This window comes from Larimichthys crocea, chromosome III (assembly GCF_000972845.2).
Source record: "Larimichthys crocea isolate SSNF chromosome III, L_crocea_2.0, whole genome shotgun sequence".
NCBI classification, from domain to species: domain Eukaryota; kingdom Metazoa; phylum Chordata; class Actinopteri; family Sciaenidae; genus Larimichthys; species Larimichthys crocea.
In genome coordinates this window covers 51,045,095-51,069,682 of record NC_040013.1, presented here as the reverse complement: position 1 = coordinate 51,069,682, position 24,588 = coordinate 51,045,095, and the positions used below count along the sequence as shown (strand labels likewise).

The 24,588-nt window shown below is 39.8% G+C and overlaps 1 protein-coding gene across 3 annotated transcripts in view; it reads right to left on the bottom strand.

Annotated features, from left to right (window-relative positions):
* cacna1ba (calcium channel, voltage-dependent, N type, alpha 1B subunit, a) overlaps positions 1-24,588 on the bottom strand; it is a 121,183-nt gene that overhangs the window by 74,946 nt on the left and 21,649 nt on the right. For all 3 annotated transcript variants that reach the window (XM_027278178.1, XM_027278177.1, XM_027278179.1), the window contains exons 4-6: positions 11,869-11,960; positions 11,459-11,611; positions 11,162-11,349 (exon numbers count right to left, since the gene is read on the bottom strand). In XM_027278178.1, the coding sequence (XP_027133979.1) occupies positions 11,162-11,349; positions 11,459-11,611; positions 11,869-11,960 (433 nt within the window). The remainder of the gene's footprint in view (positions 1-11,161; positions 11,350-11,458; positions 11,612-11,868; positions 11,961-24,588) is intronic.

Here is a 24,588-nt window from a genome sequence, read left to right as displayed (position 1 = left end):
TTTCACAGCCACAGAGGTTACTGCTTGACAGCAACACCACAAATTACGACCTCAGAAGTAAAAAGCACAGATAACTATTAGAAAGATTAAAAGGACATATATAAAAAATATCTTTATGACTGACTAGGACTTTTATAGGAATGTGAATTTGTATTAATAGTATATATGAATGAGTAATTATGTTCCTATACCTCAGAACAGTATAAGTAGATAGTAACTCACAAGGTCCATTGAAACTGTCCGCCATGCATAGGATGGACAAAATAAATAGTATAAAAACAACAAAACAGAAACATACTATATGATGTAATGATAAACTCACACATTGATACTATAAACTTACAGTTACATATCTGGGGTTAGGGCTCTGTGCAGACCAGTCAACTGTTGGACACAAAGTTGAAAATACACTGCTGTCTAAAATAGTGTATTATAGTGTAGCAGAAACATGTTGCTTAATGGAGTCAAAGGCATTCCAGCTTTGCATCTTGACGGTGTGGATATAACATCCATATCTCTAAAGACTCCATAAAGATGCTGATAAGAGCAAAGCACTGAGCTCTTTGTCTCACTGGCTCCCTTCAGAAATACAAGACAGTGAAATAGGTATTGGCGTCGGTCTGAAGGAGAGGTGCACTTGTTTGTGTGTGCGGTTTGCTGGCGAAGCAGTAATGACACAATTTGGGGCTCATGTTCTCCATTGTGACTTCCACCCCGCCTGTAGGCTTTCTACTGCATGAATGTTTACAGAATTCTTCACAGCGGGCACTCACACTTGGATTATTGCTTTGGGAGGTTAATTTGATTGCTGGAAATTGTCTGGTGATGCACTCATTTACTGTAAAACCATTGTGATGTCTTCTTATGATTCAGAAGCGTGTGTGAATTTCTTCCACAGATTTGCTCTTTGTTTTCTCAGATAAAGGAAGAGTCTCATTACTGTGTTTTGAACTAGTACTTATTAGCATAATTGTGCTGTCCACACAGTTGAGGAATTAGGCCGTGTAATTGGAGGTTAAAATTTTCACAGAATGGCATGCACTGACATAGATTCTATGTTACTATAAAGATTAAACAAACTGCTGAGAGTTTTGATATATTTGGCCTCTTTTAAAAAATGTTTAGTGCAGGGTGAAGTTTCTCAGAGGGTGAGGAGCTCAAAGAGTAGAACTGCTCCTCTTTCATGTTGAAAGCAGCCAGTTAGAGAGTTTGAACTTCTGATTAGGACACCTCCTGGATGCCTCCATGTGAAGATTTCTGGGTGAACCTGCGACCCACAAACATACTGGAGGGATTACATGTCCTTCTGCCTTGGGAGCGCCTCTCTCAGCAGGGAAAGCTGAATAACATAGATGAAGGAGGAAAACTGTGTTACCTTGCATAGCCTACTGCCCTGCAAACCTGGAGCCGCATAAGTGGTTGGATGGATGGACCTTAATGATTTCACGGTGTCGTTTTATCTCACTCTTTGGAAGCAACACATGAATCGGAGAATTAAACAGAAGGGATTTCTCCATGCATGGACTATGAGAACACAGGCTGTGACAGATAAACACAACTCCAGATGACTGAAGAATCAATTTCAGTTCAGTCAGGACCACTTTGTCTAAGACACTTTATTTACCGTTGCAGTAAGTTATATTTGGCAACATTGCTCTGTTCTGGGACCTCCCTGCTCTTTCATATGCTTACAGTGAAAGCCTAGAGTAGGTTAAATAGCAGCAGAGACCCTCCCATAGGTTAAAGAAAAAAGCTGGTATCAATGACAACAGAAATGACGTTGATTAAATCAGATACAGCATAAAAAGGAAGAGTTAGGGTGGAGGTGAGTTGAAGAGTGGCTTGCAAGAAGCAGCAAGGATGCAGCTCAAATAAGGCATCCTGAATCACACTGCTGACTTTGATGCCTGCTTGAACGCATTTAAAATTCAAATTTTAAATGACTTGTTAAGATTGATCCTCTTGTGCCGGGGTTCATATTGACCCAAACTTCCAGTATCCAAGATAACAGGATTATGGTCACTGGTGGGAAGGCTGCAGCTGCAGAGCCTGGATTAAGTTTCCTCAACTGGTTAAGTCAGCAGCTTCCATTCTTCTCCATCATTTATTTTGTGGATATCTACCGTATGTTCCCCAGAGGATTATCCTAATGCTCGTGGTGATTATTTAACTTCTACTAACATTACTGTCACTTTATAGACTGAATCCAAATATCCATGCTCAGCCCTCGCAGACTTCTTTCATAGATAATGTGACTTATTCACTTACATCATGAGTCATCAAGTCTCTAGGCTCTAGGCCACGAGGGGATAAAATCTGTCATTTGACATGACATAAAACTTAATTTGTTTCTATAGATAAGTTACTCACCGTGCACCACAAGTATTTAATGAACATTTCTTAAGCCGGAGTATCGGGAGAGAACCCACACAGACACGTGGAGAACATGCAGACTCTACACAGAAAGGCCCCAACCGAGGTTTGACCATGTGAGAATATAAATAATCGAGATATGAACACATTCAGATTTATGAAAGCTACAAAGCTAGTTACCCCCTTCTTTTTAAATCATTCGTCCTTTGCTTTTATTCCTGTCTGTAACATGGTCACAGCTACAGTACTATGAATTGTGGCATAGAGTCTGGTCAGGTCTGCACCCCAAACAGACTTTCTGAAAGTCAACAGAAAGTCAACATAAAGCACCTCAGAGACATTATGAATCAGGTTAAATCTTAATGTTTCTATTATTCTATTAGTCCTTCACTGGACAAAAATATTCATAAGGGTGAATCACTCCCAGTTTGGTCACTACTTATAACCCTTACATTTACTTTTAGAGGACTGTTCCAGGTCACGGTCCTGTTGAAAAATGAACGATGGTCCTACTAAGCTCAAACCAGATGGAATGTTGAAAGTGATCCGTTCAATAACAAACTGTGTCCAAATGTTTTATCGGTATGTTGTCCTAAATTAACAAATTTCACACTGTTTTTACACAACCTGAAACTGTCATCATGATCATATTAGGCAGCTCATAATTTACCATGAAGACAGAGAGACACAGAGTCTCATCCCTGCATGGCCTCATCATCCATCTCTGCTCCCCAAAGAGCTATTTTTAAACATTTAACCTCTTCTATCAATAGTGCAATCAGCCCCGTGGAGCCCGGCTAAGGCTGACAGAGCTGGATTTTAAGAGTTCACTGTAAAAACCACAGTGCTGCCAACATTAAACGGACAACATTAAACCTGCAGCTTAATCAAGACAAATAGAACTAACTGAATGACACATGGACACAACTTAATGCTGTGTTGTGATTTATTATTCAGCGCAAAGATAATGATATATAATATGTCACAAATTGATATTGCTACAGGTTGAACTGTGTGTGCGCGCAGGTGTGTGTATGTCTGTGTGTGTATGTGTGTGAGAGAGAGAGAGATTGATTCATTAAATGGACAATCTGTTGATGCTTCTGAAAGTCATAACGGCTGTTACCAAACTACTCTTGTGCAACAGGTACATGTTGTGCACTAGAAAAACAATTAAAATGTTGCCAGTTGTTCCAGGTATAGCTGGAGAGATGTGTCTGAAACGGATAAAGCTCTTTTGCGTCCATCGACAGACACGTGTCTAAAGTGACGTTTCTACGTTTTTTGCTCACACCTACACACATTGGGAGTGATTTATACACAACACTTTGACAGGTGGACGGGAGAATGTGGGGACTGAACCACAAATCTCAGATTAATGGTCCACCCACTCTAGCAGTGGAACCACAGCAAATCCCTATTCTTTGTAACCATAAAATCTGATTGATAATTCTGGAAAACTGAATGTTGATGCTGTGGTTGGGTCTTGTGGGGTGGATCTCCTGTGTGATATAATCCTAAATCAATAGAAAAAGTCCTATGAAATGTGAAAATGTGAAAACGCTTGATGTTTAAGTGTTGACGTCCAACTACAGTATGTTGTCAAATGCTAATTTCAAGGATTTCTTGTTTAAAGTTAATTCAATTATATGCAATTAATGAATTAATTACTCAATGCTAGGGGATATAATTAATTAAGATAAAATGAATTACATTAAGAGGATCAAACTCACTGACTTTTCAGGTAGCACCATCATCAAATAAAATGGCAAACGGTAAAAATAATGCACTATAGTAAACAGTGGAGAAGTACAGTATGCAGCTCTTCCCATCAAATATGAAGCATTTTTTTCAAATAATCATGTAACCAGGCTCAGCAGACATGTCAAACTCAAAGAGCGAGATCATTTCATACATACATTCATACATATTATTAATGGCCCGCCGGTAAATCGTACTCCCACCACTCATACTATAAATCCCACAATGCACTGCAACAGCTGCCACACAGGATAAACGCATAGCGACATCAAAGCCCCCCAGAAAATGAACAAAAAAGTTGACTTGGAGTATCTGTTTACCAACATAGGAGGTAAACCTGTGTGGCTTGTGGAGCTAATGTGGCTATGCTTAAGGAACATAACCTAAGACGGCACTATGAGACAAATCATCAGGACAAATACAAAAGCCAAGTATAAACGCTAATCCTGCAACTAAGACTGTGTGTACTGTGGTAGATCATCATCAGTGAAGGATCTAATAATAAGATAAGAGATAGATAAAACAGTCTAATGATCCCACACTGGGGAAATTCACTGTCACAGCAGCTTGTATACACAAGGTAAAATAAATTTCTTGGTGTCAACAATCTATTGTTATCAATGGATTGGAAAAAATAAACTTAAGTGGAACTTAGTGGAATATTCAGTGCAATGACAATAAAGTTGAGTCTAAATCTAATCTAAAATCTAGACATAACTGATATTTACATCACAGTGGAAACTGTAAAGTATAAAGAAAAAAACAGTTATTCATCTGCAGCTCTAGTTTCTAAATTAAACATTAAATATAGACATCATATCCTATCTTATACATTATTTAATTGACTGGTTATTACAAACCATATCTTTTATTCACACTTAAAAGCAGTAACAACAGACTAAAGTTGTACTGAATTATACATTCACTCTGTGTAAATCCTTTCAGAGAACTCATTTAGTTTTCTTCACTTGTTTGTTTGGTTATGAAACCAACAGTCTACTTCATGACAAAGAAAACTAGGCGGAGGCAGTAACAGGGAAAGGGGTTGGACGATCTACGATGAATCCCTACACAAAGGCGCTGTATCAGAAGGGTGGAATTGTCCGTCATAATGTAGCTCTGAGCTGGAAGTGGCTGCGGAGGGCCAGGTGTATTAGTGCATTAGCTGGTGTCTGGTGAGGCTGCCTCAGACCTTGGCTAACAGAATGGAGAGAGTGCATCAGGCAATAGAAAAGCCATTAGTAGCCTTGTTCTGCCCCTACAAGTGTTAGCCAGAGGACAGCCATCAGTTCAACAGCAATACCACACCCATACTGCCGGAGACACTGTAGACAGAGCAGGAAATAACAGGCACTGACTCATGCAAACACAATGAACCAGCTTTATGTTTAAACTTGAACGAAGACCTGACACTAAACTACAGCTTTGTATTTGATCTTTTTCATTTTAAAGAATTATTTTCACCGCTCTGTTTCAATAGACCTTCCAGCACACTGATGGGACAGGGAGAGACTGGAGTTTGTAGCAGCACTGCATGGCTGTGAATAGTCTGTGTACATAGAACACACTGTGGGTCAAAAACTCAGTAGTGTTTCCCCAGACAGTGCTCCATGTCAGTACAGTTGATCCAATGTGCTTTAAAGGACACTAGATGTCAAACAAGAGCAGACTTTTTAAGGCCAATATAACATAACAATAGTTGCGAGCGATTATTCCAGCTCTCTGGAGTTTCTCCTGGTAAGAAGCCTAGTGGAAGCAAATAGATTGAGAAGAGGATTGGACCAAGTATGGACACCACAGGGGATGAGGGCTCAGGATGAAGATGTGGTTTAATCCGTAAATAAGAACAGTCGCTGGGTCAAAGGTTGTGTTTAGAACTAGCAGCAAGAGGATGGAGCATTACTGGAATCAGTAGCTAAAAGGAGGTCATTAGTCATTCTCAGTAATGCATTTAAGATTTCAAAAAGATGGAGAAAGAGAATGGAGTTTTTAAAAAATTGAAAGTACACTGGGGCCATTCGCAAATTGTTGAAGACCAAAGGATTCAAGTATATTTATAAAATCATGAGTCATGGCTTCAAAGACGCCAAATGTGGATGTCGAAATCTCAAAAAGAACTTGTATTTCAGACTGTGCAGTGACAGTAAACAGGAGAAACGGCTGCAGCCCTGCTTTTCCCGACCCCCGGCCAGCAGCAAACTGTCTAAATAATGACATCTGATCACTGGCCTGTATTTACATCTGGTATTAATGTTTTTAGTGAGGCTTACAGACTTTACACATGGTGATGATGATCAGATTTGCAGACAAAGAGCTCATCTGTAGTTTTTTGTTGTTTTTTTTAACAGGAAGCTTGAGCCCATTTCAATGTGTTGAGTGGAAGAATGTGGTTACATATTAATTAATAATTGCATTTATATGAAGCTCCAACAGTCTGAATCAGACTAATAAAGTGGATATCTTTTAAAGTCAGTCATGTATGTATTGGTCCCACAGAGAATTTCCTGTTGGCATTTCCTGGGAACCTCCAGGAAGTTGACACAACAAGTATAAAGACACTCATTTAGTTTGAACTGCAGACTTTATACCTTATACCTATCTAAAAAGATAACGGACTGATTTTGTCCCCCATCACTTAATGAAATTGCTATATAGGGATACATGTATAACGCAGAAGCGATGGGGAAACAGGAATGATGGCTAAATTAAAACTACAGTGTGGTTGGAAATCATGTTTGTTTCGAGCTGCAGCCAGCAGTGACAGCAGCTTGTATTTTGGCCACATCATAACAATGTTTTATGGAGACAGATTTACAGTTTTGACATATCTCACTTCTTTCCCCAAGGCCTTGGCCAAGCTTTGTGTCCACACCTAGATATGATTATTTATAGTATGTGGCTTTTTAATGACTAAATCGAAGTTGGATATTATTTTACTGTACTGTATGTTACATTTCCAATAGAAGCGTAATTTTAAAGGTTTTATACACACAGAGCTACAACGAAGCATAAAAAAGTGAGAGCGCCTGTCAGAAACCAGAGTACATGGCTAAGAGGTCTTTGGGGTCTCCTAATGAGTAAGTGACAGTCTGAGATCTGCCCTCAATCCCCATCAAAGAGACACACCTTTGACAGAGACAGAGACAGATGAGGGCACGTCCAGCTATGACGGATGGCCACTCTGATGAGGAGGACACAGCCGGGTCCCACAGCGGCAGGAAATGAGACAGACGTCACTCCTTCCTTGAAAACTCAATCAGAGAATCCACCAATCATATTCAGCCAAAACAACAACCTGTGCCCCCACAGTCAGAGTGCATTACAGGTCTTTCAGTGATCCAGAATACAGGAAAAAGAGCTGTCTGATGATGGTTGAAAGAGTGACCTTAACCCTCCAACCCTTACACCCCTTATGTACTAATTCTGGAGTAACACCTCAGGTTAATGCCGATTATTCATCATGAGAGTGAAGTCTGACTCACATGAAGCAGACTGTCGCTATAAGCCTGCCATTAGCAGAATACATCCTCCACCTCATCAGCTATTACTGTTGACATTTTGAGTTTCTTAACTCCTACATGATTTGTTGAGCCAGACCTTTCTCCAGCATTAGCACAGCACTAAAACATGTGAGTCTGGACATCTTTCTGGCTATGACAGACTACGTGAATGACGACAGCGGCTAATGGAGCAAAGGCCTTAAGTAATCATTGTAAGGATGTTGGAAGGGAAGATGGGAAGTGTTAAAAAGTGAACCAAAATCCACATTTGTCCTGACAACAAGTTTACTGTGAACTCTCGGAAAGCCTCTCGCACTACCACGAGCATTCACTAAAGCTACAAGTATCTGTGATTTTGTCATCATAATTTGTTCATACCCACTGTTCTTCTATCTATTCTGTACACATGCATGCATGCATCTGTCTGTCCTAGGACTGTTGCTCTTACTGCATTTATTTCTTCCGGTTAAAAGAGGAGTGTTTTCCAGGGTATGAGCACAGATGGCATCACATGCTGTTCAATTATTGGGATGTAGAGATAAAACTGATTCTGATTCACCATTTGCTTAAAATGATTAGATCTGTGGTAACTGTGGCTCTGATAAACACATCAGAACTTTAATCATGCTTCAGAAAAATGTTTCTTTTCATTCTCAGTCATTTCCTATTTAATCCGTACCAGGGATTTTATTACAATCAGGGGGGTGACTGTTGATTTTCAGCAGTTGAAACATATTATTCTAATATTAGTTTGGTTGAATGATCCTGTGTGTCAGGTAGAAAATATATTATATATTATATATATGATAACCTGGATTTTTACATAATGAATATACAAATAGAATATAAATAAATGCAGACATACATAATTAATAAATAAATAAAGTGTTGTGGCTTTATGTGCTTGATCTCACTTCAAAATGTCGAGTTTCCCCAATTTGCCGTGACTTATGTAGGACGGCGAACATAAGACTCATGCATGAAGGACAAGATATTTAAAGGCTGTGTAAAGTAAGAATAAATATTAAATAGAGTTCTGAGTTTGTCAGACCAAAGAAGAAACTGTTATTAACCACCCAGCAAAAATTTGAATGATTAAAAGCATCAACAAGTTTATGAAATTAGGTGTCAAAATCAGGTAATAATAAATTCTCAGCTCCAGGGCTGTGGGGGCGTGTCCACCATGGGTCCACCATGGGTGGACAAAAAAATCGGCCCTGGCATTTTGGACCAGAGCAGCCTACTCGTTAAATATATATATATATATATATATATATATATAATAGCACGTCGGCCCACCGGGCAAATGCGCAGTATGCCAGATTGCCAGTCCGTCCCTGGTGTCCACTGAATGTGCTGAAGCCACGCCCACTCATGGGAGCAGTCAAGCAGCAATTTTGAAGCGACTGAAACGTGTCAGATGAGTTCAGAAAATTCTCTGAGCGAGTTTAATTCATCTCTATCTCTCTGCTAGGGGTGCAGGGGTATGCTTAGGGTGGCCTCAGCGTGTCATCGAGCCACCCTTTGATTACTGGTTGATATGGCAACATCTGTGGTGGCAACTGGTGGCAATAGCAAATGTATTTGAACACTACAGATCAGAGACTAACTATAGAAACTTAGAGTTAATAAAGTAAAGTCAATTTCAGACTATAAAAACACTGGCCAAAAAAGTCCCTACTATAAAAAATTGGCTGGTTTGATACTCTGTAACTGTTCAAAACTGTAAACTTTCGAAGGAAAATCATTCATTTGTAGTTTCTGTCCCGCTCTACATGTTCCTCTGTTCAATACTTGTGTCACTGTTACAACTGTTACAGTGGGGAAACAATTATTTGACATCTAAGAAGCATCAAAGCAGCATCCTCTCTCTACCACGCCTTTTCTTGCTTTCAGCAGCCAAACTACTATTGATTGCTTTCCACCTCCCTCCTCTCTTACAGTTTCCCTCTTTCAGTCCTGCTAGAGAGAAACTCACACTGCTAAGCAAACATTCTTTTCCAACTCCAGCTGTTTAATAATTGAACCTATTGCATAATTGTTTCCCTGGCATGATATAATCCTGGATTTATGCAAATGGCACAGAGCAGTGATTTGTTTCAGTAAGGCTGTGGTGCTGTGGTCCTAATGGGAGCTGTGGCTGTGTGTGAGTCATCCTCTGCAGGCTCTTATGCTTGCCTCTAATCATCCCTCTGAGGAAGGGTGGGAGGGGAGGGAGCAGTCAGGAGGAAAAGCACTGTGCCTCAGCAATGATGCACAGGACAGACCTGGCTTTACATTCACACACAGACTGCTTTCTAACTTCTTACAGTGTACGATGCTCCCAACTCACCAACTGTTGGCCAACTGTCAACTAGACTTGCTAATCTAAAAATGTGTTTGATGGTAGTCAATAGACTGAGGAGTTAGAGCATAAAAGTGATGGAATTTATTGATATGGACTATCATAGTGACACATATGACTGTACTGGACTGAAATATCTGCTCTGAAGGTAAAAAATATAATATAATATTTAAATAAATAATGTTTTAATCCAAAGTGCTTTACACGTTGGTCATAAAAATATATTTATTATATAAACATGGATTATTTTTGTAATCATTCAGCACTGAAACAATTTCATTCAGTTAGCCTGATGGTGATTTCTTCTTAGGACGGGGGATCATTTTGTTTGTGCTGACCAATCAGTAACAAATAATCTGTCTGTTGCCTGTTTGTATCAATCAAAGTCATATTTTATTAAATTTATAGAATTATGTTGCAACTTAAGATAAAATAAGGTAAGATAGACTTTAATGGTGCCACACTGGGGAAATTCACTTGTCACAGCAGCTCATATACACAAAGTTGATAATAAATTACTCCTAAATAAGAAATATATAGTAAAAAATGAAATCATGCTGGTGTTAAATAGTCTGGCAGCTGTTGTAATGAAGGACCTGTGGTAGATCTCCTTCTTACATGGCGTCTCAGGCTCCACAGTCTCATGCAGGTGGCGAGAGGAGTTGTTCATGATGGATGTCAGCTTTACTAACATCCTCCTCTAATCCCACTTCCTTTTTTAAAGAAATCAAATCTGCTTTACAGTTTGCCTCGCTCCTCCACTCATTCACACAAACACACCGAGCTACCTTGCAAAGTGGTTGTCTGACCACTGTCAGCAGCTCAGGGTTCAGTTTCATGCTCAAGGACAAATCTAGATGTGGACACGGAAGAGCTGGGGATCAAACCGCCAACACTGTGATCCTTCCAGAGGCTACAACCTGTATGATAATGAATGTAGCTAACTTTCGAGCTATGTAGGAAGATGGTGTCCTCATTTGATCTGCAACCAGGGGATCAGTGAGAACAGCAAAACTATGAGGTGGTGATTCAGAGATTCTGATTCATGAGGTAACAATACAGTTCCTCCCTCCACAACTCAACAACACCCATCCAAACCCCATCCAACTGGTGCTCCTAACAGACATGCTGCTTTAGAAATTAGCATTAAAGTTCAGATGTGTTCCCTGTTAAGTGGACTCACGTTGTAGAGGATATCCACCCATCCCTCCATGGTGATGCACTGGAAAACAGTGAGAACAGCGAAGAGGATATTGTCAAAGTTGGTGATGCCAAAGCTGGGTCCAATCCAGTACTCCTTACAGGTGGTGCCGTTGTAACAGGTCCTCGCCGGGGCCTCCAGGCCACAGGGGAAATCTGCTGCCTGCTCACCTACAGCCACAAACACACACATTCATACACCGTCACATACACAGACATCACAAACATGCTGAGGTTTTTGTAGAGAATGCTGGGGATGCCTCGTCCTCCTCTTTCTTACCCGTGTCTATCTTGAAGCAGGTGCGATGGAACTTGCCCATGTAGAAATCGAGGCCGATGATGGCGAACATGAGGATGGCGAAGAAGAGCAGCAGGCCGATCTGGAGCAAAGGTACCATGGCTTTCATAATAGACTTCAATACCACCTGGAGACCTGATGGAGACAAGATAGACATGCTTTTGAAAACATAGGACACAATTTTATTTTATTTATTTATTTTTGCCTTACTGGAGTGTGGCAGTGTGTCAGCAAACATGCAACAAGTCAAAACATAAATCACTTCAGCCATATTCTCACATACACATTATGAATCAAAATAACTGGAAGTAGTGCTGTATTACTATCAGTGCTTGTTACTCACTAATCAGTAATTGTGACAAAAAATCTGTGAAAATATAAAGTTAACTTACTTGGAATGCCGGAAACCAGTTTGAGCGGCCGTAGTACTCTCACCGCCCTCAGTGTTCTTAGATCGAAGTCAGTCCCCACAGTGGCCAGGATCCTGCACACACAACAACAGCACGGCTTTAAGATTACAGTTACTTTTATACGTGCTACATCATGTTAACTGATGTTTAAAATGATACATGTAGCATGCATGTAGCATTATTTTTAACAGCTTGTCCACTCACAGCGTTCATACACGGTGATGGTATTTTGTTATGTTATTTTTAGGTCAATGCTGACAAACGTGGGTGACCTACACTCAATACTGTTCCTGAACGCACCAGGTGTAGGTGCAGATAGAGCTTACCTCCTGCTCTCTCTGTACAGATTGCGTCGATACGATGAAAGGCTCCATAAAAGCTTTAAAAGCTTAAAATGTTCTATTTTTTAAAGAGAGATAAATATTACTCAGAACATTGCACTATTGAAAAAGTACCAAAGACATCCAGCTTGAACAGTATTGAAATATAACTGCGTTACTGTAAGTACACGGTGATGGCGTGTCAACTGGAATATTGTTTGATGATCGAGTATGTTCAAGATGATATCCTGAAGCCTTTAATAAGCTTTTAACTCTCAAATCATTTTAACAAATACACAAGTTGCTGAACAGAAAGCACTCAGTGTTTAGCTTCAACTTCAACAAAATAAAAATCATCTTTGACAGACTATGAGAAAAAAGCCACCACAACTTTGTTTGTCATTTTGTTTGTAGATGATGATTTTTGCGGACAGTGTTGTTGCTCATGACAGATGAAACAGTGAGAGTCTGTCCTGCCACAGTCTGGTTGATATTAACATTTGAAAACGGTGCAGATAGTTATCATATTGTCACATTGGGGGACGCAACAACGTGTCACTGTTGTTACCACGAGTAACATCACGGGTACGACTCAGCCTGTGAAAACAAGCTATAAATAACTTGATGTCATAGTGATGTCATCAGGTTAGTTCAGGATGGATGATAACAGAAAGGATGTTTTACGAAATGGAGGCACAGAATTGGAAAGACATGCACGTGTACTAGACAGAAGGGTCAATGAAGAAACTATGTACATCCACTACTGGTACTAAAATTCAGTGAAGGTGAACAAATGGAAACTTTAATAACTTAGTTAGGCAGGTTGGCAAACACAAGAGAACAAAAGGTGACTGAGAAGTCCAGTGAGTGGGCCTTAAGGAGTCCGACAGAAGTCCAACCAAACGTGCACAAAGACAAAACTATGAACTGAACGACACAAGCCTGAGGAGCTGACACAGGTAAACTGACAGGTAAAATGAACAGACTGTAAGTAATATATGTTGGAATGTAGTGATGATTTACATCGTTTCCACTGAAAATGAAGTGTGATTTGACACGCTGTCATGTAATCCCACATGGGACAGGACATTATGATTTTATGACACTTTAATGCATTCACAGTGCCAGTGCTAAGTCAGCTACAGCTGATGCAGTCTGTGCATCAATCAGGAGGAACGACATGCAGGGCAGCAATAATTGCAGTGTGCTGGTCGCAGTGAGCGCTGTACAGCAGTGAGGAGGGACAGGCAAAGTTAGAGCAGCAGTCCCAAATGTAAATCATAAGCTTTACATGACTCTTCCTGGCTGAGCTGCTACACATCTATAACTCTCTGTCTGTTTCCCCGAGGGGGGCTTCTGCATACTCAACAGTTCTGGCAAAAATCCACCATTCCTCCAGCACCACACCATGTGCCTGCACTTCACTCTTTACAGTGATGCCACCAGAAAAGAGAAGAGATGGGTTCTCACTCGCTACAGAAACAGGAATAGAAGTGCGTGAGGTAAAGCATGTTTACTTTTTTTCACTTTGCAGCTGCTTTTGTCCAAAGTGACTTACAATATGAGTTTCAGTCCAAGCCAACAGAAAGAGGAATAAGACCGGACATGATGCCATTTGTCGCCTTCCTAAATTCAATTTGGAAACTTTAAACTTTGACTGTTCAGCTTAGTTTGTTTATTTGCAGGCCTATGGTATAATCACTGTATGTCTCAGCTTGGCTAAAGTTCAATCACTTCACAGTTACAATCGTAATGTTGGAAACTCATCATCAAATTGGCGACTGATAAATGTGACTAGGGTCTTTTTCAAAGAGGAAAAACATATAATTACTTTTAATTAATTGGGATTTTGAAGCAACAAGTCGAACATTTAGATTGATGTAGGGAACAAGATAGGAGGAGGAGGGGTAGAGGGACATGAGACAAAAGAAGAACTAGTGAAAATTATGGGAGAGCAGAGATGGAGGAGTTAAATCAAATCAAAATCAACTTAAATCCATTTAGATCAACTGAAATAAACTTAAAAACATCTAAAAATGAATTTAAATCAACTCAATCTTACATTAATTGAAACCAACTTAAATCAATTTAAATAACTATAATAATATATTAACTGAAAAATTAACGTTAACTCAAAAATCAACTTCAATTAATTCAAAGTAAATCAACTTAGATCAATTTAAATCAATTTAAATTAACTGAAAAATCTACTTAAATGAATTAAAATCAGCTCAAATCCACTAGGATCAACTTAAGTCAGTCAGGGGGTTTGAAGGCAGGTGGCTGTGTAAGGATGCAACAGTTAAGTGGTTAGCAATCAATCGACTCATGTACATTCCTAATAACTGGAATAATTTTCTTTTTCTTGAAGCACTAGTGAACGGGTGCATCCTTCACTCTCCATTAAAGATGCTTTTCAGTGGGCCTCACCTGCTGATTGCTTTGATACACAGCACAGTGCTGCCCTGACATACAAGTGCTTAATATACGGCTCAGTGTCGATTGTATTTGCCAGTTTGTCCAACAACTCATTCAACATGAATAACAAGTCTATTATTTGCATTCCAGGGGAGGTTCACTGACTCTGTAATTACAGCTGTGTAGGAAAAAACACTCCATGTGCAGACACATACAGGTGACACAGACGGGCAGGAAGTATTAGTCAGGCCGAATTGGATAACTGCCTCACTGTGCCTGTGGAAAAGAACATCACAAACTCAGCCAGCGTCAGCAGAAGCCCAACCAGGGAGCTCCATTAGCAGCAGGCTGTAGCAGGTGAAGTGGAAAACAGCCAATTATGTTGGAAGACCTCACACACTGACACGTGAGCAGATGCAGGCAGGCATGATTGTATTGGCCATGCACACATACCCATATACTCTGTCGTATCCCTACACATTTTTAATATACATAACATTTGTTGAATGTAATTGTCATTAAAAGGCGCGATGCACCAAGCCGCCTTACAAAGCAATCCATTTACCACTGTGGAGCCCGAGCTGGACTGCCTTTGACTCTAGCTGTCAACGAAGGTTTTTAAGGAAGTCCAAACAAACCAGAAAACTAAACTCCAGGATGTTTAAACTCAGAACAGAAAACAGAAAAGCGTTTTTCACAAACCAAAAAACAACCCCAGTTCTAAAATAACATCCAGTGTAAAGATCAGATTAAATGTATTAAATAAAATAACTATACACAGAATGGTGACATTGCACTTATAATCATACTGTTTTGGTAAAACACTGCCAAAGCATCCCAGAAAGCTTCACTACGGAATGAGATTTGTGAAAGACAGCCAGGTGAGGCATCGCAGCATCATGCATCAGCAAGGTGAAGGATGAATGTAAAAGACACTGAGCATGGGAATAAAGTCTTTGTACAAAAGGCCCAGTGGAGTCGGGAAATACATGGAACAAGAATGTGGTCATCTGCAGTTATTGACAGGTTTGGGAGTTTCACTTGAAGTGAGAATAAATATACTGTTGAGGCGAAAAATACAACACCATTCCCGCAGTGCCATGCATTGCTAAGAAATTCTTCTGTATTATTACGCCATTATATTGATGACCTAATACTTAGTCAATGTTTTTTGAGCAACACTTTAAAATAGGTAAATCTGACTTTGACACTGAAATGTTTAGTATCACAGTACTAGCTACCAAAATGATATTTGAGACTGAAGTGATAATGATTTGATACTTAATGGATTAACCAGAATGTCCACAAGGTTTGAAGGTGGGGTTAGTCATACTGGAGAAAGATAGTTGATTGTTAAAGGTTCAGTGTGTAAGATTTAGGAGTATTTACTGACAGCCATGGAATACAATATTCTTTAGTATGTTTTCATGAGTGTATAATCACCTGAAATTAAGAATCATTGTTTTTCCCTTGTAGGGCCGGTCTTAGCTATGGGCAATGTGGGCGGCCGCCCAGGGCGCAGTCTCCGTGAGGGGCGCATGAGCGCCTGAAAAAGAAAAAAACCTCGCCAATTTTCTATACCGAACATCAAGTTAGCGGAGTTTGTGCCCAGGGCACAAATGTGGCCAGGACCGGCGCTGTTCACTTGTCCTAAATTGTTTGACATATCTACAGTGAGAGCAGGTCCTCTTTTATGGAGGCCGCCATGTTGAACCGCCATTTTTCTACAGTAGCCCAGAACAAAGAAACCAAACACTGACCTAGATATGGACTTTTTAATGTGATTTTCTATGGAAGAATTATCCTATCTTTATTCAAGAACGCACATTTTCAGTTCGAGAGCATGATTTCAAAACATCCCGCTAATATAGAATTAGAAACAGTCTACGATAAATGGAATAATTAAGTATCTAAACGACGATAACTCTTTTTAAGATTATTAAGATTAAGATTAATTATACATAAATAAACTGGCGTCTTAAATAGGTGACGATTCAAATAGCTGGCTAGTATGGTAAATTGGTGTATTTTTAAGAGAGGCAGTTTTACAAACAGACCATATACCCGCCCCTGCGAAGCGCCCAAAAATGCGTGAAGGAACACACCCAAGATTGGGCCAGACCCTAGCTGTCTCCCTATTGGCTGGTGAAACACACTAATTTAAACGCAGGGCGGGACATCCTTCAGTCTGAGCAGACACTTCAACCTGAGAGGACGTGCTGTTTTGTGCGCGAGCAGAAAAAAATTGAGCACACAGGACATGTTTTGAGCACGAGCACATTAGATTTGAGTGCAAACACAAAATGTGAGCACGAGGACAATAAATCTGAGCATGAGAAGGAGAAATCATGCTCTCAAACTGAAAATGTTTGCTCTTGAATAAAATGTGCGCTCTTGAATAAAGATAGGATTATTCTTCCATAATTTTCACAGCCAGAGTTTTTCTGATATGCTTGGAAGAAGAGGGCGAGGTGTGGGAGATTGTTCATTTGGTTGCAATCTGCAACTTCACCACTAGGTGCCACTAAATCCTACACACTGGACCTTTAAGTCTCATTCCCAGGTCGTCAAAAAACAACGTCATCTGAGAATTTGTGACAGGACTGAGACTTTGCTCTTTCCCCATTTACCATGACACAAAGCGTTAGTGCTCAAGTTAGTTGTGTTAGCGTTATCCAGCACCTCTGCTAACAGTAACTGCATCACCATCCACCTGTTTTTGAAATAGAGGGTATTTGTTATACCAAAGCAGGATCTCTAGATTGTTGAGTTTAGTCTTTGTCTACAGGCTAGGCGGAAATGCATGTATGATCTCACACTGGATATTTTTCAAAATTAAAGACTCTTCCCAGTTATCCCATACTGGTTCGTTTGGGAATTCTGGCAGACTGGATGCTGGAAGGTGTGCTGCTGCCCCCTACAGTGCTAACTAAGGTGTTGGTTTCAAATAAATACTGGAAACAAACAGCAGACAACCCAATGAACACCAGAAACGCAGCTCTTAAGTGACATTTATGTCCTAGATATCAGTGTGTAGTGATTGTATATTGTATAGCTCTGTGACTGCACACACTTGTCGTGTTCCTGACTTACAACACGACAAATTACTGAACATTTTGACCATCAGTCTCCATCGGTGAACGCTGAGTGAAATGTTTATTTACACCCATGAAAAAAGATCCCCAGATCCAGTCTGATGCAGTGTTTCAGCAGAGCCGAACACTCAATGCTGCATTCTGCGTTCTCACTGACCCCCAAATCTCATATTCAATTGAATATTTATGACAATGCCATACTTGGACTTGGCTCGGTGCCCAGAATATATCATCCCGAAGTAGCGGGGGGGGGGGGGGGGGTGGTGGGGGGGGGGTTCTAGGGTTCATACTGGGTGACAAATCAGATTAACAGTGCATTTGTTGCTTTGCTCTGACTGCACTTTTCTTTTATCCCCGAATATTCTTCTACTATTTGGTAGAGACAGAAAGAAAGAGAAAATATGAGAGAAGGTGGATGCAAGGAATGAAGAAGGAAATCAAGTGGAAGGTAACTGTAACATAAAACAAGAAGTGGATTAAATAATTATATCAATAATAATATGAAAAAACAGTAAAGCAGATAGAAACAAACACGATTTGCACAGCAAACTGAAGGAGAGGTAGATCAGACTCATTCCCCTTTGCACTGCATTAAAACTCATTGACTGAGATGCTTATACTATATACTTGCTTATATTGATTAGACTCTAACTAGGTGAAACATTTGGATATCATAACAAAGAAGTTTGGCACACCAAATCTGATCAACTTCATCAATATCAAATCAATATTCTGTTACTGAGCATCTGACGAGGTAACAAGTAGTGGAAGTATAGGTATGTCCTTTACTTACTGAAACATAGAAATACCATAATGCAAAAAATACTCCATTATGAGTCAAAGTACAGAAGTCGTAACAGCAAAATGTACCTAAAGCAGCAACAATGAAACTACTTGTTATGTACTAATTATGAAGAATGGCCTTTCCAGAGCATTATATTATTGAATTACTATTATACGCATTAATGCATATATAAATTAAATAAATAAATATACAGATATGAATTAATGCAATAATCAAAATGCATCAATCTTATGACATATTTTGTGTGCAAAATCTTATCTTTTTTTTATATTCAATAGTCCTTCTGAAATACTGTGAGGTAGAAGTAAAAATAAAGCATGAAAACAATAGAAACATAATGCAGTACTCTAAAGTACTGTACAGTACTAGCATAATATAGTAAATCTATAATTTACCTTCAACCACTGGAGGAAACCTATAGACAACAAGTTTAAGATAATGACTGCACAAATGACTTTTCTTCTGGCCCCTTCATGACCTCTTAAAATAAAACCTTTGCCCTCGCAGCTGGTTGCAAATGTCTGCCAGTTGTGACCAGCTCAACCAACCAGCTTTGTGTTATTTTGATTTTTCCTGCAGCCTCTATTTGGAAACCAACACTCTGGTGGACCACCTTTGATGTCGCTACCTGTTCTTTACCATTTATATGTGCAACCTTGGCAATACACCATATGCAATAGGCTGCACTGTAGAAAATGTGGCACTTTGAAGATATGGCAGCCATAGAGACCACAAGAAGTGAAAGTGGTCACTCAAGGCAAGTTCCCATTGATGCTGGGGATTGTTGAGAGCAATGACAACATTGACGAAAGACTCAGTACCCTTTGTTCACGTTAACATTGTAGTTTTTTTGATAGATTTTAACAATCAGCACGGAAACGACCAGGTTACAAATCTGTCTAAACTAATTATCCATTACTTTTTTATTATTTATTTTTAGAATTGTGTAATTTGTATGTATGTGTATGTACTGACATACTCAGTATTGTGTTGATTCATTCATTTACCCCACATGTTATGACTATCTTGTCCTATGGGTGGCAGCAAAAACCATATTCCTACTCATCTGATCGTACAACTGATACTTGCTCATAATTGTGGTTGTTACATCATGACAATCACAAAATCCCACAGGAGAGTGGATTGTTTCCCACCTTTGACTTTACTACTATAACACAGATTCATTCTCATACATGCCCCTCAGGAAGATTTATAGTAGCCCAGTGACACTGATGAAAGCACTGAGTCTGACTGAGGAGAAGAGGGGAGAGCGCAGACAAGAAGCTGAGAGGAGAACAGGGGACAAATGAGGAGACACAGAAGGAGGGAGAGAGGGATTCTTGGAGAGGAGAAGCCACAGCGGAGATGACTGGATGTGTCGCCATAGAAACAAAGAAGGCTCCACTGATCTCATTAGAGACAAATAGCCAGGAGACCAACAATAACACATATTCAAGTCTATACTGTACGTACACAGTACAGCCAGGGAGCACTTAATCAAATGAATTAAACTATTGACAGAGCACCTTGTGATGATTAGTAATTCTGTCAAATGTCTACAATTGCCCAGTGCAAAATATTATTTGAACTACTATTATGGTGTATCAAACTGTCAGATTTCTTTCCTGTCTTATCATGAAAACAGAAAAAAATACCTGATGTCAGCTTCAACGTGATAACCTCCTTTACTTTTCCAGCAGTCGGGACACAACCCACTGAGCTTTACTTTGTTGTTGAGAAGCTGCAGCCGTTATTCACTAACAGCTGTAACCCACACTGTGCATTTTAGTGTTTATCTGAGAACTTCTGATCTTTTCCTCTGCTCTGCTGAATTAGTGTTAAAATTTGGATGGCTATTGATGGTAGCTTAGCTGTTTAAAAATGCCAGGAATCTGTAGGATTGTCCCATGTCTTGTGAGTGACAATTCTCTATGACCAATCAGTGATCTGCAGTGTTTTCACATCACCTTTTAGTATCATCTCAGCACAGATGAAATGCTGACCAAAAAAAGTTATGAGGAACCCACAGTGGAAAACCAAAAAATTGGCTGTGAAGTGAAGCCAACGTGGAAGTGCCAAAAACTGCAGTTCCACGAACGGCCACTCGAGGCTGGCTACAGAGCATTTCAATAAAGGCTCAATGTTAAAATGCCCAACTTTACAGCCAAAATAAACATGTTTACAGCGTGGTATAAACAAGCTAGGCAATTTCACCATTTATGACAACTGTGCTGAGGGTGTTCAAATTATATTAAGGATTAAAGTTATGCATAATTCATGTTGTGGAGAAATTGCTGAAGTCAAAGGTCAATGGTGAAGTCAGAAGGGAAGAAAGTGTTCGGGATCCTCTGATGTCTTATGCTGTAATATTTCTTGACACTTGGCCAAGGAGAATTAGAGACACTCTCAAAGTACAAAAGAAGTGCCTGAGTCGGTCTCACATTCTGCTGAACTCAGGCTGGTGGTCAGACTTTAAACCTCTACAGATAACACCACAAATACTGTACGCCCAGATTTAGTCAAAGAGAATGTCTTTACCCATGTTAGTGTTACTGTCAGCATATTCTAGTCCAGAGACACTGTTGCCTGTTTATGTTAATGAAACGTGAACGGCCAGCTTTCTATTATGTATAGGAAGACAGCAATAGGTCTCTTCGACCCTGGCCACCACAGTGTTGAGATAGACTGGCACCTACTCTTCCCAATCAAAGCCGAACAACTATTACTGCCGCGGACCTCAAGGCCCATACATGACCTCGTGTAACCTAAGGATAGAAAATTCCATAACAATTTAGAGACTGGGTGCGGCATTTAGCTCAGCTGGTAGAGCAGCCGCCCCATGTGCGAAGGCTCAGTCCTTGCTGCAGAAGCCCAGGGTTCGAATCCGACCTGTGGCTCCTTCCCACATGTCATTCCCCGTCTCTCTCTCCCTTTATTCCTGTCACTCTTCAGCTGTCTCTATTAGAAATAAAGCTTAAAAAGGCCAAAAAAAAATTTAAATATACAATTTATAGACTGGCCACTTTGCCATGGATGATTCACATCTAATCATCTAATGAGGCACTACCAACATGGCAGCAGTAAGAACCACAAATCTTTAGCTTCAAAACGACTCTTGTGACCTGTGGGTGATGTCACAGATACGCAGTCCATTCTTTATACTACCAGTGAGCCTGACTGAAGATTTAAATCTTCAACAACAGTCACAAACATATAGTTTAATTTTTAATACAAGTATTTTTACTCAAACAGGAGGAAGTAGCACATTTGTTAATTTGACTTATGAGCAAACTAAAATCCGACAGCGCAGTGAAAGCTTCAGGATTTCATGGAGAGGAGAAGCTACTTGTTCCACACTGTAATGTCTCAAGAGACAAAACCAGTAAAGATATTTAATATTTCATCAATGTCAGATGTCAAGTGCATGTTTTTGTCCTTCACAACTGAAACCTGAGTCGCAATTAACATACTTGTTTTTTTCTAGTTTAAGTTCAGTATTTATGAGCATATTTGCACACCAAACAACTGAATTAATCTTTGAACAATTATTTCACTTGCATTGAATTTTGCATTCATATGCTGTATGCTGAGTGATGAATTACTTTGTGTATGTGTAATGCATGTAATCAGATACAGTAGGCTGTTGCCTACAAACAGCCGTTGCTTTCTTTTTTTGTGGGATGACATTAAGCTTCATTGGCATCATAACTGCTAGCCTTTAAAAAAAACATTTGCCTGCATGATTATTTAGCTTTATTAAGCTCACCTGACCTCAGGGGAGAGGCAAACTGCTTTCACAGTGGCTCTGTGATCTCATCTTGTTATGGCCATTTTTTTCTACTCTGCGTGTGCGTCTCTGTGTAAGTGTGTATATTCTGACGCATTTGTGAGGTCCCAATTCACCAGGCACCTCTTTGTTAACACACTGGGGGAAGCGCGGCTCGTAGTTAAAAAAACATTAATACTCTGAGTGCATTTATGCACACCGAAGATTTAAAATGTGCAATAAGTGAGTGCACATTATCCCAGCTCATCTCCATAGCAACAAATGAATCTGAAAGGAGGTTGGAGGATAGAAGAGAGCAATAATGTAATAATTGCCTTACTGATTTCTTATTACGTTACTGCTAAGGTCTGGCCTTGCCTGCTGTGTGTTTGTTTACATATGAATGTCACCAATATTTTAGCCAACATGACAACAGAGAATAAAAATCAGAGTGTAAGAATCTGGCAAAGCATCTAAGCTGACTGAAGAGGAATCAAAGCTACACTGAGAAACGTTGTCATTTCTGGTCACGCTGTGTAGCTCAAGCAGATGCTCCATACACACACACACACAAACGCACACACACACACACACATAGCACACATACACACCCACACACACACACACACACACACACACACACACACACGCGCGTGTGAAGACAACGTATTACTCAAAGTGTTTTTCCCGACAACGACTGCATAATTCCAGGCAGAAAGTTGACAACAATATTGTCTGTTAAATGAAGAATGACTCTCTGTGTCGAATGTTTAATATTTATATGAGTGTAAGTATTCTTAACAAGTTTTACTTATGTTTTTTATTTAGATATTTTTTATTTTAAAGTCCCAGTGTGTACAATTTATAGGAAACTATTTACACAATATGGAATACAATATGGATAATTGTGTTTTCATCAGTGTACAATGAACCTGTACACCATGAATAAAAATCAAGTTTTTGTTACCTTAGTATGAGCCTTTTATATCTACAGACACTGCAGGTTTCTTCCATGGAGTCCGCCGTGTTGAACCACGGTGTTGTTATGTTATGTTATGTTCCTACAGTAGCTCAGAACATACAAACTAAACACTGGCTACAGATAGAGCCTTTTAGGCTTTTTGTGTGTTTTGCAGCCACCGTAGTTTATCCTTCATGTTAGGAAGGGAAGAGTGACATGAGGAGGTTGCCAAGAGAAGGTCAGGAATGAAAAGGAATATTGTTTCTCCTCCCCAGTTTTTATCTTAGTAAAACATCAAACGTCAGATTTCCATCTGATTTGCACCTCAGCTGCTTTGGTTAAGTTTTTAACTGCATCTGACAAGGACATTTACACAAATGAGGTTGTGGCATAAGTGAGCCCGCATACAGAGCACTGCCAAAGAAAATGTTCACCGTCATTAGCAACTGCAAGGGAAAATTGCTTCTGTTGTAACACTAAACTGTCAGGCATTATTTTACCCTAAAGCTGCTATATAATTGGAGAGTTCACCCGTCTGATGCGAGACTGTTTGACAGCAGAGCGGCTCTCAGCATGACAGCAGGCATTTTGAACGGACCGCCTCATCAGCAACTTTTAAAGAATCTCAATAATCAGAAAGATAAACGTCAGAAAGATATCACTCGACAGACAAAAAGAAAATACTAAAAAATATAAATGTTTTATTTATAGTTTTTCAGGTACGGTTCATAACTGAGAAAAACAATCTGTTTTAGTGGGAGACGGGTAACAAGCTCCTCGACTTCTGTAGAGGAGCATATAAAGTTAATCAAGGGATATCAGCAAGTAGCCAGGGATGGATAATAACACATTTACACTCTCTGTTTAAAGCAACAAATGCATGCTGAGAGGCTGCTGAACATGGTAAACATTATACCTGCTCAACAAGTATTGTGACTGAGTGCATGTTAGCACTCTTTGTTCCAAGCACAAGCTCACAGAGCTGGCAGCATGACTTGTATAGTCTCTCAGGTCGAAATGGAAAAGAAAAAAAAAAGCAGACCATCAGTCATGTGAATGGAGCTGTACAAGTGCTGGTAGCTCACCTGGTGTAACAAGTATAAAGACGCGACTCCTTACCACAGCAGGGTCCTTTGACGCATGTCCTCCCCCTCTCTCCTCTGCCTTACCTGTCTTTCTGCAGCTGTCACTATCAAATACAGCTTTGGTTTATGTGATATAACGTTGTCAGCTCCCTAACACTTGACTATTGATATCAGCCTCAAAAGGACAGTATTGGTTGGATGTTATATTTGTCCACACAGATGAAAAATCAGCCCTATCACAAGAACATTCAG